We start from the raw sequence: 17,744 nt of genomic DNA, 5'->3' as shown, positions 1-17,744 counted from the left end.
TATATATAAAAAATTAACAGAAAAGAATAGAAACCAGAAACCGGAAACTGAACATGGCCATAGCCATGATCAGGGCAAGGTGTATCCACCATCAACAATGATATCAGCTCCAGTTGTGTAGCTAGAGGCATCGGAGGCAAGATACAGATATGTACCAGCAAGCTCATGAGGCTCCCCCTCGCGACCCATGGGAATCTTGTTTCTCCAGATATCCTTAGTGGAAGAAGGGATGAAATTGGAGATTTCCGTAGCCATGTAACCGGGAGAGATGGAATTGGCACGGGCAAATTGCACCCATTCGACAGCGAGGGATTTGCCTAGAAAAGAACAGGGAAAAAGGTGAAGGATGCGGTTAGATATGTAGTTTCTTCTAAAACAATCCACAGGTGCACATGAACAGGACAGGAGGGGATGTATATGTAGGAAAACTTACAAAGGTGAATAACAGCCGCCTTTGCCGCATTATACGCTGCCTGCAACTGAGGGAAATTGACAATATGTCCACTCATGGACGCGGTGGCGATGAAACTTCCATACGAGAAATTCTCCAATTTCTTGCCATTGATGTCGGTACCCTCTTCCTTTTGACGCTTCCAGTGCACAGCCGCGGCGCGGGCGCTGTAGAACACTCCGTCGATATCTGTCGTGACTACTTTACGGTAGTGGTCCAGATGACCCTCTGTCATGGGGCCTTGGGTCCAGGGGATACCAGAGTTGGCAACGAAAATATCGAGACGTCCGTTAAATTCTTTGACAATGCCGTCCACGGCGTCAGAGACAACCTGTGGGTCCGTGACATTGACTTGATAAGCTCTGCCTGCGGAGGAGCCAGTTAGTTTTTCACGAAGATTTTACGTTTTCCGTTGGTACAAGGAGCTCAATTGAGCAGAATGAGGTGGAGGAAGCGTGATAGCAAATAAATACAGGTAGGTGCAGATACGTAATACCCACATTTAACGCCGTACTTCTTCTCGATCTCCGCTGCCCGCTCAATGGCCGCTTTGTTGCGGTTGAACCAGATGGCGACGTTGGCACCGGCTTCTGCCAAAGCATGGGCGACCGCCAGACCGATACCTGCACCTGCACCGGTCACGATGGCTGTTTTCCCTTTTAATGAGAAGAGCGCTAGAATGCCCGAGCTGGCGGAAGGCGGGGAAGTGTTATCGATGCGGAACTTGCCGTCGACAATTGGGCCGGACATATTCGAGGATATACGAAGCAGGAGTTGGGTATTAGGGTGCTAAATGGGGTGTAAAGCTAGTAATACTCCTTTTTTTTTTTTTTATTCCGTTGGCGGGGTATTTGTGATGGCTGTAGAAGCGGAAACGATGGGTGGAGATGGAAGGGCAACGAACCCGAGGTGCAGTTGTCTTCGTGGAGAGAACAGGAGGGGAGAGCAGTGATGTAAGAGCGGAAGGGAATGAAGAATGGGGATATCGGAATGGATAGTGGAAGGGAAAGGAGAACGGGGATATCGGAATAGATACTTGGGAACAGCTTAACTCTAAAATAAACTCTCAATGGGTGGTTGCGGCTCGACGCCGTAGAGTTTAACTTCTCGTCGGCTGCGGCCCCAACCCCAGAGAACGCGCCTCCAACAACTGCTCCAACAATGCCCATTGATGCATGATCTTTAGGCTCTTGAACTCCTCATCCCTCACCATGTCCCGTTCAATCACGAGAAGAGGCGCAAAAATCTGCTACAATGTCCATGACGTCATAATCGGACGCTTCTAGTGGAGCGTCAGAAGAAGGGAACATGCATTTTTATCATATTTTCCCGGCGATGGGCAATGTATAACCATACATCCCGGGGTGCTGATTCTTAATGCGTTAAATCGCAGCCACAGTGCCCTATATTTAATGAGCAACTACTTACTTATCGCGAAACTTTCCTCTACGTATAAATCTCTACTCTGCTGTCCAACGTTCCCAACTCGCCCGAGCTGTGCTGATTGGATGATCCCGTAATCAGATGATGATGATGATGATAATAATAATAATAACTAACCACAACCCTAGTTAATCTAGATTTTGAATGAAAAAATATAATTGGACCTTTCAAACAAGATCTTTAAAAGCCATCGAAAAGATTTCCCAGGTTGGGGTGATGGGGTTACACGTCCACTTTGCTGTGCGCAAACACCGGGATGTCTGACAAACTCTGTGGAGAGAGCATTTTAATTTTATGGATCTGATCGCCCCATGACTAGAGAAAAGAGAGAAAAGAGGAGGTATAATGTACATGTAGTTGTCCCGCCATGGAGGCCCTGTTTCAATCGGCATGTGGATAAAAATTGGGGTCTTAGGGCTGATTCCGCGAAACCCTTAACTGTAACTCTGTCACGGATTGGCAGGAAATTGCGATTAGATCAAAGAGGGAATTTATCCAGCGAAGACTACGGAGTATGGAAGACCCCCAAATCAGAAGAATTCAGATCATGAAGCAAAGTGGGCAGTAATAGACGAGACGACTGACGAAACACAAGTGTGGCTTCAGTGAAGTGTTAAGACTTAAACTAACAGTTACATGGCAAAAAGGCTAACTAATCGCCAGGAGTCGAATTATGCTGGAAGGACGAGAACAATCCCGTAGGGGAATCCCCTGGTCCCTAACAGTGAGGTGCTGCTGGAGCCTAGGGCTTCCTATTACGAACTGGCGCCCCAGTAGAGAGCTGCCAATAACAACCAACTCAGACGTCCAACAGCTACGGACACCCCCCCCCCCCCCCCCTTCATGGGGGCAAAAGGGAAGCCGCGGGGGGCCCCCCACAAAATGGCACGGGCGAAATCTGCTACCCCTGGTTAGTTACCTGATTAGGGGAAGGTGGATTATAACCGTAAAAATCAAAGTAAAATACGCGAATGCCCATCCGTCGATGTATTGTCAATTCGACTTATCCTGGATTGCAAAACACCATGTAATTTCTGCCAATCCTAACTTCTCTGAGAGGCTTCATTTATAGTGGACTCAATGTGAAGAAGCTCTTGTCCCATCCTTCTTAACAAGTTACTAACGCTTTTGAAAAAATATGATAATGAGTCTTAATATAATGCAAAAGTCTGATTAAGAACTTTTCTTTTATAATAAGATCAATAATACTTTATTATTTATTTGCATATCTTAAATTTTTTATTTTAATAAATCTATATTAAATAGAATATACTTAAATAGATTAGTTGATATAAAGTTTTATTAACTATAATATATTAAGCTTTAATATTTAATTTAATAGTAAAATTTTAATATTATAAAAACTATAATATTAAAAAGTATTAATTAATATAATATAATTTAAATTTAATTTATATCAAGTTTTTATTTTAATTTAATATAAATTATAATTATTAATAAATTATATTTAATTTTTAAATTTTTTATTATAAATAAAAATTAAATATATTTTATAAAAGTTCTATTATATATATAAAATATATATTTTTTATATAATTATAATAATATTTGATACTTAATTATTATAGTTTTAATATAAATTAATAAAATTTAATTAAATAATAATTAAAAATTATATTAAATATTATTTAAAACTTAGATTTTTATATATTTATTTAAATTTATATAAAAATTTTTAATTTATATTATTAAATAATTTTTTAATTAAAAATTTAATTTAAAACTTTTAATTTTAAATTAATTAATTTAATAAGTTAATTTAATATTAAAAAATAATTAAAATAAATATTTTTAAATTTTATTTTTTTATCTACTGAGTCTGTTGAAGAGCTCATTATTTTACTCTCTGTGTCTTTATTCATAGAGACTAGAACTTATATATAAGTACTGCAAAATTATAGCAATTTCAATATATTTAGAAATATAAAAATAAGATACTATAATTCTAGTCTCATTTATTTCAATTTAATTAATGATTATAAGTATAAATATTTAGAGTTAAAATCTATATTATATATTTTTTTTATTTTTTATTTCAAAGACTTACTTGATGAGATGTTTTACTTAGTAGAAAATTATATTAGTTATTATGAAATTTGATTATAGATAATTAATAAATAATGAAGAAATAAATAGAAAAATAATATGAATAATGAAAATTTATCTTAATATTAATATTAGTTCTTTTCTTTTTCAATCTTATTTCAACAAAAATCACTGTATATCTGTAATATATTATCTTCTATTAACATGATCAATTACTAAATGAGTTAGAAATTTAAAAATACTGTATTGTATTAAAATTTAAATATTCTTACAATCATAAATTATTTAATTAATTAAATTAAAGATATTAATAAAAGAATTTTATAATTAAATATATTTTTAATAATTTAAATAAATAGATATATTGATGATTTACAAATTTAATTACTTTAAAAAATATATGATGAAGGTAGTAGATCAATTTGAGAAGTAGAAGAATTTGATAGTATGATGAAATTAGAATTATAAAACTTTGAGACACTAAAACTGGTTTTATTTTTTGAATAAAAAGATTATATAGAGTTAAAAAAATCAGAAATTAGCATATTAGACTGCTTTTGCTGATACTTTACAGTAGATATAGCAGTGCTACTCAATCTACATTTTTTTCATACAAGTATGAGCATATTCTTTTTTTTTTTGCTAGAAGCTGCAGCTTTTTTACTACTCTAGCTTCTCTTTGAGCCTTATATTTAATTTATTTTTATGATTTTTTATTTTCTCTAATCTTTTATAAAGCTTTTAAAGCTATTTACTACTTAAGTTACTTTCTTTAAGCTTTCTCAGCTGTATGAGTTTTTTAAATTTCATATTGAAGTTATTTTTGAGCTGCTTTAGAAGTCTTCTTAGTTTTTGCTTACTTTGCAGTTTGCAGAGCTTCACAAGTCCACTGAACTTTGATGAGTAAACAGAACTGTGTTTGATCTGACTTCTCAGAGTTAAATAGATTTAATTTTTTATCATATTACTAATGCTTTTTCATTTAAAACTTAATATTTCAGTGAGAGTCTTATTTTCATATAAGAAAATTTTATTTTAAAAAACTAGCTTCTCACTAGCATGAAAAACCTTCTTAAACTTATTATTCAGTTGACTTTACTGAATTTGAATTCTTCAAAGATTAGACTATAAAGCTCAGATAGTCAGTGATGTAGAAGATTTTTTTTTTATTTGAAAATCTTACTGATTTTTAAATTTCTTGAAAAATAAATTCAGAATTTAAAGAATATATATCAGTAGTAGCAAAGATAAATTTAATATTCTTAGAAATAAAGAACTAATTTTATGTAGATTTAAAAATTATATAAATACTTCATTTAATAAAATAAATGAAATTATAGAAGCTGAAGAGTATTTTATTTAACTTTCATATGTAGATGTTGACTAGAGAGTTAAATAATTTTATATTTAATAATTGCAGCTGATGAGTTAAATGAGATGATAAAACTACTAGTAGAATTTGATTTTTATCTACAAATTCAATGAATCTTATATTTATCATGACTCAATTAGAGTCAGATGATAACAAGACAACGGCTTCAATTCATCTATCGAACTAGGCAGCTGCGACGAGAATACTAAACTGAGGATTAGAATGAAGAATGAACGAGCAGCCAAATATATAGAGGCGGTTGAGAATCAGATCGGATCAACATGAGCAACTGAATATGGTTGAGGCCGGAACAGATCAACCTTAATCCATGTTAGGGAGCGAATGCGAGCTGCATAAGAAGAAAGACTCTCTGCGTTGCTAACTGCTATATAACGAAATACTAAGCTTGATGGGATGAAAGGGGGTGCTGGGGGCCTGCGTGGATTATAACCACCTGCATGGTCGTGTGGTCACGTGATATGGATTAGGCCTAATCGGGCGCCGAGCTTAATCCGACGTCGAGTCTAACCGGGCACCGGCCTTCGGTCGGGCTCGGTCGGACGCTGAGCCTAACATCACCCCCCGGTCTAGGGGCAGGCATGTCCTCATGCCGGTAGGTCGTCATCAACCTCGTCCTTCAGGTAGCTGTCTGTCTCCCATGCCTTCAGCCACTCATCTAGTCGCCTTGGGGGTCCAGCTTTTGTAGGGTTAGCCTCATGGAAGTCGCGTATGGCGTGTGGTGATCCTTTGAAGTCGCGAGCGGGGTATCATGAAGAATCCTCATCAAACCCCTTCCAGCGCACCCGATACTGCAGCTTGCTCCGGCTTATTCTACTGGCCAGTATACGATCTATTTCCCATTCATTCTCACCATCTATTTCAATTGGGTCTGGTGGTCTGATAGTCTGGCCAGGTAGAGGGTCTCTGGAGTCCTTGCGTAGCTTGTCTGGGGAGAAGATTGAATGAATTTTCATTGTTATGGGGAGGTCCAGTTTGTAGGCATTGCCCACCTTTTCCAGGATTCTGAAGGGGCCGGCATTCTGCTCTGCCAGTTTACGGCTTGGTCGATCCATCTTGTATGATTTCAATGTTAGATAAACAAAATCTCCTACTGCAAAGTCAGGCTCTCGATGGTGCTTGTCAGTCTGCCTCTTCATCTGTTCCTGTGCTGTCTTTATGCCTTTACTCGCCTGGTTCCAGATCTCTCTCATTCGGTGAATGAAGCTCCTTGCTGCTTCTCGATTTCTTTTCTCATTCATGTCCAATTTCTCCGCCAGTGGTTGCCAGTCAAATGACATTCGGGGTTCATATCCATTTGCTGCGAGGAAGGGGGAGATCCCTGTGGAAGCGTTTGGGGTAGCTGCGGAGGCATGGTCTATAATGGGCAGCCACTCATCCCAGTCGTCTTGGTAGTAACTGACATAGGGGCGAAGACGGGTGGCAATGTATTGATTCACCACTTCTGTCTGTCCATCAGTTTGTGCATGATGCGCCGTTGAGAGTTTCAGTTTTATGCCCAGGATCTGTGTAAACTCATCCCAAAAGCTTGATATGAACTGGGGGCCTCGGTCAGAGACAATTGAGTCAGGCGCCCCATTGTATGAATAGTAGAATCGAATGAATAGTCGGGCCAGCTCCTGGGCTGTAACTCCCCGGGTGGTTGGAATGGAGATTGTCTTCTTGCTTAGCCGGCATACTATGACCAAAATGGCATCATAACCTGTTTTGCTTTTCGGCACGTCCATGAAGTCCATTGCAATATGCTGCCATGCCCGTTCTGGTATTGGTAATGGCTTTAGCAAACCAGGAGTCTTATCTCTTGGAATTTTACTGATCCGGCACACATGGCAGTTCCGAATATAGCGTAGGACGTCTGTCCGCCAGGTGGCCCACCAATAGCGTGATTGCACCAGGGCCAGGGTCTTTCGTCCTCCAGGGTGTGCTGTTGAAGCTTGATCATGAATTTCCTGCAGTAGCTTGGCTATCAGGGTTTCCTTTTCCTGAACAGGCACCACTAGTCTTCCATTGTACCGTAGCACATTGTCCTCCATTGTATAGGGACTATTCTCATCATCTGCCTGCTGCCGCAGGGGCTCAATTGAGGTGGCTGTCTTGTTTAGAGACACTATGCATTCAGCAATGCTCTCTTTCTCTGAGGAGTTGATGCTAGCAATGTCTGTAGAGGGAGTGATCTGGGGGTCGAGGGTCTCTGGTCCTAGGAGGATCTGCATACGGCCGTCCTGTTGCCTTCTAACCTGCTCAGGCCTGCTCAGTGCGTCTGCTAGCAGGTTGGCCTTGCCTGGTCGATACTTGATCTCAAAGTAGAAACGGGAGAGGAACTCTGCCCAGCGGGCTTGACGTGCATTCAGCTTCTTGGTAGTCATGAAGTATTCCAGTGCACGATGATCAGTGAGGATCTTGAATCGTTCCTCCCGTTGTAGTCCCTCAAGCTCTGCCCGCCATTCTTGTAAGGCCCGGACTACTGCCAGCATTTCCTTATCATGAACTTCATAATTAAGCTCTGCACCATTCATTGTCTTTGAATAGAAGGCTACTGGGTGCCAAAGGTCATTTTCAAATCTTTGACTTAGTACCCCAGCCACTACTCCGTCAGAGGCGTCAGTCTCAATATGAGTCTCCCGCTCAGGGTCATAGTAACGCAGTGTTGGAGCCTCCACCAGCTGCCTCTTCAGTTTTTCAAAGGCTGATTTGCATTCTGATGTCCACACAAATGGGGTAGTCTTCTTTGTCAATTGGTACAGTGGCTTTGCGATTCGGCTGTAGTTCCTTATGAATCGTCGGTAGAAATTGCCAAATCCTAGGAATGACTGGACTCCTTTGACTGTGGTGGGGGCCTGCCATCTCACAATGGCAGCTGTCTTCTCTGGGTCTGCCTCAATCCCTTCTGTACTGATGATGAACCCTAGGTATTTTGTCCTCTGGACTGCAAACTCACATTTCTGGATGCTGGCTTGCAAACCCGCTGTCTTTAGTCGGTCTAGCACTGAGTTTACCTGCTGCTTGTGCTCCTCCAGATTCTTGCTATAGATTAGAAGATCATCCATGAATGCTGTCATAAACTTGTCCAGGTAGTCAAAGAAGATACTGTTAACAAACCGTTGAAAGCAGGCAGGGGCGTTTGTAAGGCCAAAGGGGACCACCCGATATTTATAGGTCCCGTAGCGGGTTCTAAAGGTGGTCAGGTCCTCAGACTCAGGGTCCATTCGGATGCGATGGAACCCCTGCCGAATGTCCAACTTTGTAAAGTATTTCGCCCCATTGAGTCGGTCCATCAGCTCATCTATCAGGGGCAAGGGATACTGATCTCGTTTGGTTATAGCATTCAGCTTGCGAAAGTCAACACAGAATCGTAGCTTCTTCCCACTACGGGCAATCAGGATTGGGGAGGCGTAGGGGGCTGAACTTGGGGTGATGAAACCCTTTGCTAGGTTGGCTTCAAGGTAGGTCTTCACTGCCTCTAGTTCCTCTAGATTCATCTTATATAGAGGCGCATGTCCAATGCCCTGGGTGAGGTCAACATCAGGCTGGAGCTCTATTTTAAAATCAACATTCTTCCGTAGGGGGGGCAGTTCATCTGATGCTTTCTTTGAGAAGCAGTCCTCCCGGCCTTTCAACCATTCTGGTAAGTTGCTGATCAGCTCCTCATCAGACTCATCCTCAGCTCCCACTAAACCCCGCTTCTCCTCAAGCTGTTTATCAATTTCATACAGACTGGTTATGAAGACTGTTGACTTCTTGTTCTTCATATAACCATGGAAGGAAGCAGCCCCAATGAAGTTCATATCCATCATCTGTGGTGCTGTCTCCTCCCAGGTCAGCCCCTGCCTCGTCTCAGGCATCATGACTGAGCTGGTCCCTTTCAATCTGCGGAGCTGAGCCTGATGCTCCTGTCTGATCTCCTCATCCAGCTTGATCTCTCTTCGTTCCACATCCGCCTGATGCTCAGGCTTGGGGTCTGGGCGCTTCAGTACTGACCAGGGTACTATCTTCAACATCGGCTCCGCCACCTGTTCAGGGATAGACCGTTCACTCGGCCAAACCAGGCGTTGGTTTTTAACATCAAGCCATATATCCTGTGCTGCCAACCACTTCCATCCCAGGATGACAGGGTGCTGGCCTAGGTCTGTTACCAGCAGAGGGACATTCTGAAATCTCCGGCCATCCACCCAGAGGTTTAGGGTCAATGTGCGGTCTATCACCCCGCCGGGGGCGCCATTGTATCCCTTCATGCGGCATTTGAATGGGAGTTCTTGAAACTTCCTATCAAAGAATCTTGCCAATTCTATGGCATATCGGGTATCAATAAAATTCGCTCCATTTGCTCCAGTATCAGCAAGAGAATTTGTAGAAGTAGCAATTCCATTGTAGGCTAATTTGATTGGCACATTAAAGCTTTTCCCCCCAATCAAGTCCTTCATCTCAAACCTCTCACAGACTATTGAACTACCTGAGGTGGAGTCTTCTCTCAGGCTCACTCTTTTCCCGAATCTGCTGAAGGCTCAGGGGCATCATTCCCTGTGAGCTCAGCAATCACCTGCTGGGACTTCTGCTTTGCAGGGCAGTTCCTGGCAATGTGGCCTTTTTCCTTACAGTAGTAGCACTGAATATCCGGACGAGAGCTCAAGGCCTCCTTCACAGTAGGGGATTTTGTTGTAGAGATGCTGGGGGGTGTTTGACTGTTGGCAGTCCGCAGGGTGTTCTGCTTGAAGGTATTAGGCCCATTTCCCCGCGAGCTCTTTGATTTCTGGGTGGCATTGATTGTCTGGAGGGTGTGAGCTGCCTGCGCACAGATTTTCTGAAACTCAGCATATGTATCAGTGGTCGCATTGGCTACTGCTACCATCTTCTGGAGGTCAAAGGACAGCTTGTCATTGAAGTCTGTCTTGTAGTCCCCCCTGGCAATCTTGGCCTCACCTGCCAGGTGTAAGAATTTTGTGACAAATTCATGATAATTGTCCCCATTGCGCATAATCAGCTTGCGATAATCACTCTTGGCATTTTGCAGCTTGTTAGCATCCTCATATATTGACTTGAGGTGCTCAAATATCTCTTCTGCAGTCTGATATCGCTCGGGGTGGTCCTCTTCCATACAGGGCGCAATGTGACGTGCCGCGTCCCCATCAGTCCGGTTTTCGATGTATGCAATCCTCATGCGTTCAGTAGGGTAGTGGTCAGCGTTCTCCCGGAGCTTGTTCTTCATCCGGGAGAGCCAGTGTTCAAATTTTGGCTCCTTGCCGTCAGTGAGGTGTTTTGGGTCATCAATCTTGACAGACCTCCGGGTAGTCTCAGAGGGGGTGACACCTCGACTTGCTGCTTGGTTGCTGACTGTCATGCGGACCAGGGTGTGGCTAAGTTCATCGCGTTCAGCAATTAGCTCATCAATCTGGCTTTGCTTGACAGCGGCCTGGTCAGTGGCGTTGTTCCGTTCCATCCTCAGACGTGTGATTGTATCCCTTAGTGTTTTTTCATCGTCAAAGATGCCATCGAAGATCGCCGCCAACTCATTATAAACACGGTCGCTGTCCGAGTGGATTGCCTCTCTGAATTCCTCAATTGAGACGCGTGGTTGGTCAGTTGGTCTTGTTAGGAGGTATCGCCAGTCCTTTCGGCCCCTTCCAGGGGGTTGGGAGCCTGTGGTGGCCATCTGATGTTGGATTGAGCCGTTGTCTTCAACAGTGCTGTTGTCTTAGCAGTTGATCTGACGCGTTGTCAGGCTCTGAACTAGCAGGTTCTAATTCAACTGAGGCACTCAAGTTTTCTGCTGAAACCTGAGTGAGAAGGTAGAAGGGAAGCTTAGTATTGTGTTAGGGAGCGAATGCGAGCTGCATAAGAAGAAAGACTCTCTGCGTTGCTAACTGCTATATAACGAAATACTAAGCTTGATGGGATGAAAGGGGGTGCTGGGGGCCTGCGTGGATTATAACCACCTGCATGGTCGTGTGGTCACGTGATATGGATTAGGCCTAATCGGGCGCCGAGCTTAATCCGACGTCGAGTCTAACCGGGCACCGGCCTTCGGTCGGGCTCGGTCGGACGCTGAGCCTAACAATCCATATACAAGCAGCTGCGCCGCAACAATATTTACATGAGATAAATACTTATTTAAAATAAAAAGATATTATCTTCAGTCAGCTTTCTACTTTATAATAGAGTTAAATATTTATTTCAGTCAGATAAGTTCATATTTATCATTAATTCAATTGTTACTGCTGATTATAAAATAAGTTATATTTTTTTTATCAAAATTTTCTATTTAAATATTCAGTATATCATAAGAATTACTTTTATATATAAGAGCAGATAAAAGTACTACTATATTAGTATAAATTACAGCTAGTAGAGAGATGAATTCACAGTTATCATTTTAAACCGCTGTGATTTACTTTATTTTAAATAAATGAAATAATGAAATATATTTATTAACTTGATCAATTTCAATTAAAAAGTTTTTTTTATCAAAATTATAGATATTTTTAGACTCAATATCATATTTTTCAATTTTTTTAGTTGACTATATATATAAGCAGTTAATTTATTAGTAAAAATCTATAGTTAATATAATACAATAAAACAGTTAAAATATCAGCTTAAAATAATATTTAAAATGAGAAAAATTATTTGTAACCTTGTACTTATAATTTATATTATAAATATATAAAGATTTGATCTATTTTGAATATCATTTTGTGAAGTGCTTTATTTAATTGACTTCAACTAACTCTTTTATAATCTCTGAAATAAGATTTCAAATAATTTAAGGTGTAGAAGCAAAGTTGAGAGCTGTCAGCTTCTTTATATGAAGAAGCAGCTGCTCTTTCTGTGAATTTGAGATCTTCTTTTTATAACATGAAACAGCTTCATTTTGTGATAATGAAGTTTAAATATATCACTAATGCAGTGTTTTCTTGTTGATTCTGAACTTTCTAGCAGTAGCAGGATATTTTTTGACCTTTTGCAACTTCAAATCTGCAATTGCAAGCTGAATTGAATCCTCATTGGTCTTTGTGAAGTGTTGCAAAATGGGGGGTTGAAGCTAGTTTTGGTGAAAATCGCAGCTCATTTATTGGTCGGTCACGTTACTGCTATGAGAGCTTACGTGGGGGAGCACTTGGTGTTTCCATGGACGTCTGTTGCGTCTCCTTTTGCTACTGAATATCCCTAGACCCCTGGACGGAGCCTACATAGCTGATGTGCCTTTCAGCCCTGCAAGACCTGGGATAACAGTTGAGCCTTTGATATATATTTGCATTCAGGCAATAAAATGGGTTATTTCGTGGGTGCTGAAGTTGCTTCAACTCTTTGATGTAATAACAAGCTGTATTCATCATGCCACAAACCCTCTTATTTCAGATTCTTCCTTTGTTGTTAACTATGAACTGACATAGCATCTGAAGTTCATATATAAAAGTCCTGGTATTGGCTCTGCAATATCATATGTTTCTCCTCTCCTAAAGACTTTTGGAACACACAGTCACACTGTTTGTGACTGCTTCTTTTACTTCAAGACAAGGATATTGTTAGACTAGTTCTATTATGATGAGAGCTGCCATTGAGCATGCTCAGTGCCATGACAACACGTTGCCAGACGGAAAAGAGCTCTGTAAAGAGCAACAAACCATTCATTACTTTTCTCATTGAATGATTCTTTCTCTCCTGCTACACCGTTCTTCCAGACTTCGTCCCTGTTTGGTGCTATTCCTTTTACTACCCCCCCACGCCTGTCTTCGTGCTCCAGAAGCTTTTTACGCATGGCAGCCGACTGACAGCAAACTTTAAAAGAAAGAAAAAATGGCTTTGAGCGATGTTGTTGTGATTTCCGTGACTTGTGCTGTCACCGTTTTCCTGTCTGTATTGCTGATAACAGTCCTGTGCCTCCGCTTTCGACAGCAGAAGAATATACACCATTCCACCAATGGGCGCAGCCGCGATTTGTACCCTCAGTCTCGCGGAAGGTTTCAGTCTTCAATAGCTTTCCCATACGCTGGCACGAGGCAATGGTCTGCAATAAGCTCTATGGAAAACATTCCCCAGCAAGGCTCCATTGGTATTCCAGAGCCACCTCCCTGTCTTTCGACAGAGAGAAGGTTTTTGCGTACATCAGTTACATCCACGCGTAATTCCCGTCGCCTGCAGAAGAAACGAAGTAGAGATATACCTCTCGAGTCTTTCGTATCTTCTCCCGCCTACGAAAGCTCCTCAGATATTGCCAACATTGGTTCCTTCCCCCATGATGCCGCGGAGCTTCGAGCTGACAGCACGCCAAAGTCAAGACAGCAAACCCAGCAGCCCCAGCAGAATGATAACATAGCTGAGGATGTGGGAGGCCGCATCACTTCGTGGCCACAGACTACTAGAAAGGGATCGTACTATGATATTACTGCAACTATGCGGGGCGGGCCAATTGCTAATGCTGCATTAGCGAAAAGACTGTCTGAAAGTATCCTGCAACAAATTCCTGGTTCTCCTCCAAAGCAGCCTGTTCCTCCCTTGCCGTCCCTCCGGCCGCCTGGAGTACCTCAACTGACTAGACATGATTCGATGCTCCTTTCAAACAAAAGCCTGGATACTGCGGGTAGCTCAATCCTTGATGATGTCGCTAATGAGACTGGTTTTGTTGATTTGGAGGCCGCCAGATCACTCCTTCCAAGGACACATGAGCGGTATGGTTCGGCCTATGTTTGGGATTTTCCAAGCTCTAGTAGAGGCGGATCGGTCTCCCGGATCTCAAAAGTGTCATCCCCGCGTCGATATAGCTCGACATCTGCCAGCTCACACAAGCACGGCGAAGAACGTCCGTCCCCTCGACGAAGTGTATCGATGCACTATCCGTCGTATGTCCCAAGTGGCCCATGGATTCAGAGTAGCATCCATGGCGAAATCAAGCAACCTCCGTGTATATATGACCCAAATGTGAATAAATATTCCAGAGTTGATGGTGAAGTTAAGCCAGGCCACGGACTAGTGAGTTCTAGCATACTGAAGCCTGTGACGGAGAACAGGAAAAATCGGCAAGGTCGCCCACAACGTTCAGCTGGCAGTGAAAGTCCGACTAAACGATCTCGTGGTGCCGATTCCCTAACCCTATCAATCTCCACGAAGACGACTATCAATAGTCGCAAGAAGGGACATAAACGAGAAAATAGCGGTAGGTTATCCATTGGTTACCCTGGTCCGGCTTCGCTGTCGCCAACGATTGAAGAGTCAGAGGAGATTTCACGCCAAGCTACCCCTCAAGCAACAGCGTCTGTCACAGTCCCTGAGGAGAAGGCATCTTCAAAACTGCCATCTGCTGCTGCGGATTCTCAGAATCCTTTTGACAATGACGAGCACAATCTGGCCGACGACGAAGCTGACACTACGCCTACCTCTGCCCAATGTAACCCGACTACAGAGGATGGTGTATCAAAAGCTTCTCCGACTCCCATTGACGAAAAGCCCACTATTCCGCGTCGTTCTTCGCTGCGTCGCAACTCAACTAGCACAAGATCTCAATTCCTGGCTCAGTATCAGCCCACCCGCTCATCTTCAATAACGCCCACCACTACTACTAGGAAGGGCCAGCGCCACCCAACAAACACAATGGCGGGCACACTGACAAACATACCGATATGTACAACACCACGGAGTGTTTCCGGCTCCTCGAGTCTGAAAAGTTACAGTGACACCGTTAGCGGGAGCAATGAGCAAAAAAGCCACGAAGGCAGCAATTATCCAATGAGAAATGCTTTTGCTCTTCTTGCAGCCTCTCCACAGACGGACTCAGAGATGGAAGAGTCGTGGATAAGAAAGCCAAGACCACTGCCCATCCTACCTTTACCTTTGATGAGGGAACAAGCGTCTTCCCGTCCTCCAAAATTCCGCGCAGCACTCGCCACGATACAATCTATTTCCAATATCGCGATACAATGTGAATCTGATGAGAAATCTGCCGGTGCAGGTGAGAATTTCAATAATGAAAAATATGGCATTGATAGCGGCAAGGATGAATCCGGTAGTGGATCAACCACACCAACAGCCAGTCCCTCAAAGAACAACCAACGGGCAAGCGAAAAGCCAACAGCTGATCCTATGGAAGAGAAGGGAATGGAGACGCCTTCGGAGAAACTTGGGTGGTGTTCGGAATCTTTGGCTTCAACGCCGTTGAAAGCAGGCATGGAAATAGGGGCGGAACAGATGGTCTCATCTCTTGTGAGGACTCCTGGGAGCATATATGACCAATTTGGGTTTTTAAAGGAATGATGGTATCAGCGTTGATGCTTCAGAGAAAGGGGGGCATGAGATAAGCCTGCGACACGAGGATGGGGGTTGAGTTAACAGTTTTTAGTTGTTTGAATTTCACTTGGTATTGCCTCTTTAGACTGGGTTTTCGTCTTCCGTTTTCCGTTTGGGAATATACGAAACGTTGGTTTGGTGCTATCTCCTCCCCTTTTTGTTCTCTGCTTGTTTCTGTGGATATTTAGCTTTTCTTTCTGGCGTTTCACCTCGAATATTTAGGTTGATCTTTAATTTGTGGCCTGGATGCTGGTTGTTTTCGCATACCCCTGCATGTATCGTTTATTTGGTCTAGCTTTATTGGACGTGCACGAGTATTATCTTGTCCTTATGTTTTCTTTTCACATTGGTATTGACAGTGTCTAATTTACTGTGTTAGGATCTTTTAGTTTAGTTAGGATTTCTTCCCACCTGGTTTATGTGTCATTGTTATTCATTTCACGGGTTGTTTGCTTGGTATATAGGTGGACCAAGCTATCGAAGCCTATAATCTCGATGCCTTTTTTGCCGGTTGTCATATCTTAATGCTTAACAACCCTGAGGGATTGGGTCCGTATGGGATCTATATATGTATCTTATAAAAGCTAGCAGTTGAAATAATCTTAGTTTTCTTAAGACTTGCCCATCTCTCTTCATTTTAACTGTTCATTCTTTTAGTCTTCACAAATTTTGCTTACTTTTTAAGTAAAAGTCGGAAAAGCATCGTTACATTGGGGAATATGTAAGAAGTATGAACGTGGCAAGCAAGCGCAATAAAAAATAAAAAAAGAAAGAAAAAAGAAAAACCAACTTTTTGGGCCATAAAATCAGTCCGTCCTCCTCCACTTCGCCTCCTCTCCGCCTGGACCAGTGTCAGCTCCGGCACCATCTGGATCCTCTTCGCCGCCTTCCTCACGAGGCCTAACGGTTCCCGCCCCAGGCCCCAAAGATGGCACACCCTCGCCCTTCCAATTCCCTTCTTCGTCAAAATACTCATGCGCATTCTCCGCCGTAATCCAACCCCCGCTCCCGGGCATTGCTGGTGGCAACCCACCTGCATTATTACCAGGAGTGATCAACCCGTTTTGGAAAAGAACACTATCATTCAGTTGCTCGTTCTGGGTATCATGATCGCCTTCTTCATCGCCATCACCATCTTCATGAGGCGAGGTTGGGTCTGGGTGCAAGTTTGAACAGGCTGAGATGGCAGCAAAAAGTTCTTGGGTTGGGGTTTGGTTGGGCATGTCTTCATCGCCCGTGAGTAGCTCGTCCTGTTGTTGTTCTTGTTCTTCTTGAGGCTGTGGTTGTGATTGCGGAGGTGGAAGTGGAGGCACAATTGTTAGACATGTGCTGTCTTCTTCTATATCTTCGTCTTCTTGGCTGTCGTTGCTGTCTGTTGCGAGTTGCATGTATAGACCCTGCACCGTATTTTCGTCTCCTGGGGAGGATGAGTCTGTGGTTGGGGAGGTGAAACCCGGAATACAAATGCGCTGGATTGCGTGGAGGGAAATTGAAGGATATGGGATTGCGACACCAACTTTCCTAGGCTGGGAATAGAGGAGAAGACGTCTGTCTGTATTGTCAGGGACCGCCAGCTGTCATAGATGTGGTCTTGAAGAAAATGTGCATTTTTATTTCCATGATATGAACAGCAATGAATAGATCTTGGAATGATAAAATGAACATGCATACTCAGATGATACCCAGACATCAATCTCCTCTAGCACAATCTCTGTATCCTCCTCCGAACTGGCGCAGGTGTGAGCGGGGGTGGAATTTTCGCCGCCGGCGGATGGAGCTCCATTTGTAGCTTCAGTTCCTGTCGCATGGGGTCGCAAACCTCTCAATGCCGCGGACTTGTTCAATTCTCTTTCTAGGATTACAATCTTGCATCGTTCGCTCAGATGGTGCAGGATGGGAGGCCCTGAATAGAAGGATGCTGGGGTGTGCGACTGGTGCTCAGAGAGCGGGATGAAGGAGGACGGCTCTGGGGGATTGTGAAGAACTTCCATTGGAAATACGGACAATCTCTAGTTCAATTAATGAGAAATGAAACTGCGATAGAGCTTTTTGGCGCTTTAGCAGTATTTGTACAGTTGGGTATCTTGCTGCTTAGAGGTGGAGTTCGGGGCGGACATC

At 42.7% G+C, this 17,744-nt stretch overlaps 4 protein-coding genes across 4 annotated transcripts; 1 reads left to right on the top strand and 3 right to left on the bottom strand.

Annotated features, from left to right (window-relative positions):
- Positions 1-69: 69 nt before the first annotated feature.
- On the bottom strand, positions 70-1,201 carry PAAG_04181 (sorbitol utilization protein SOU2; the record flags this gene model as incomplete). The annotated part of the gene is made up of 3 exons (XM_002793863.2): positions 70-317; positions 434-817; positions 952-1,201. 3 exons carry the CDS (start codon positions 1,199-1,201, stop codon positions 70-72), a joined length of 882 nt encoding a protein of 293 aa, XP_002793909.1.
- An 8,624-nt stretch (positions 1,202-9,825) lies between these two features.
- Positions 9,826-10,998, bottom strand: PAAG_04180 (hypothetical protein; the record flags this gene model as incomplete). The annotated part of the gene is made up of 1 exon (XM_002793862.2): positions 9,826-10,998. The coding sequence occupies one exon, from the start codon at positions 10,996-10,998 to the stop codon at positions 9,826-9,828; it is 1,173 nt and encodes a 390-aa protein (XP_002793908.1).
- Positions 10,999-13,142: 2,144 nt separating this feature from the next.
- On the top strand, positions 13,143-15,593 carry PAAG_04179 (hypothetical protein; the record flags this gene model as incomplete). The annotated part of the gene is made up of 1 exon (XM_002793861.2): positions 13,143-15,593. One exon carries the CDS (start codon positions 13,143-13,145, stop codon positions 15,591-15,593), a length of 2,451 nt encoding a protein of 816 aa, XP_002793907.2.
- An 839-nt stretch (positions 15,594-16,432) lies between these two features.
- Positions 16,433-17,617, bottom strand: PAAG_04178 (hypothetical protein; the record flags this gene model as incomplete). The annotated part of the gene is made up of 2 exons (XM_015845197.1): positions 16,433-17,174; positions 17,298-17,617. The coding sequence occupies 2 exons, from the start codon at positions 17,615-17,617 to the stop codon at positions 16,433-16,435; spliced, it is 1,062 nt and encodes a 353-aa protein (XP_015699423.1).
- Between the last annotated feature and the right edge of the window lie 127 nt (positions 17,618-17,744).

The sequence above is a fragment of the Paracoccidioides lutzii genome (genome assembly GCF_000150705.2).
Source record: "Paracoccidioides lutzii Pb01 unplaced genomic scaffold supercont2.10, whole genome shotgun sequence".
NCBI classification, from domain to species: Eukaryota; Fungi; Ascomycota; class Eurotiomycetes; order Onygenales; family Ajellomycetaceae; genus Paracoccidioides; species Paracoccidioides lutzii.
This window is presented reverse-complemented; position numbering and strand designations above follow the sequence as displayed.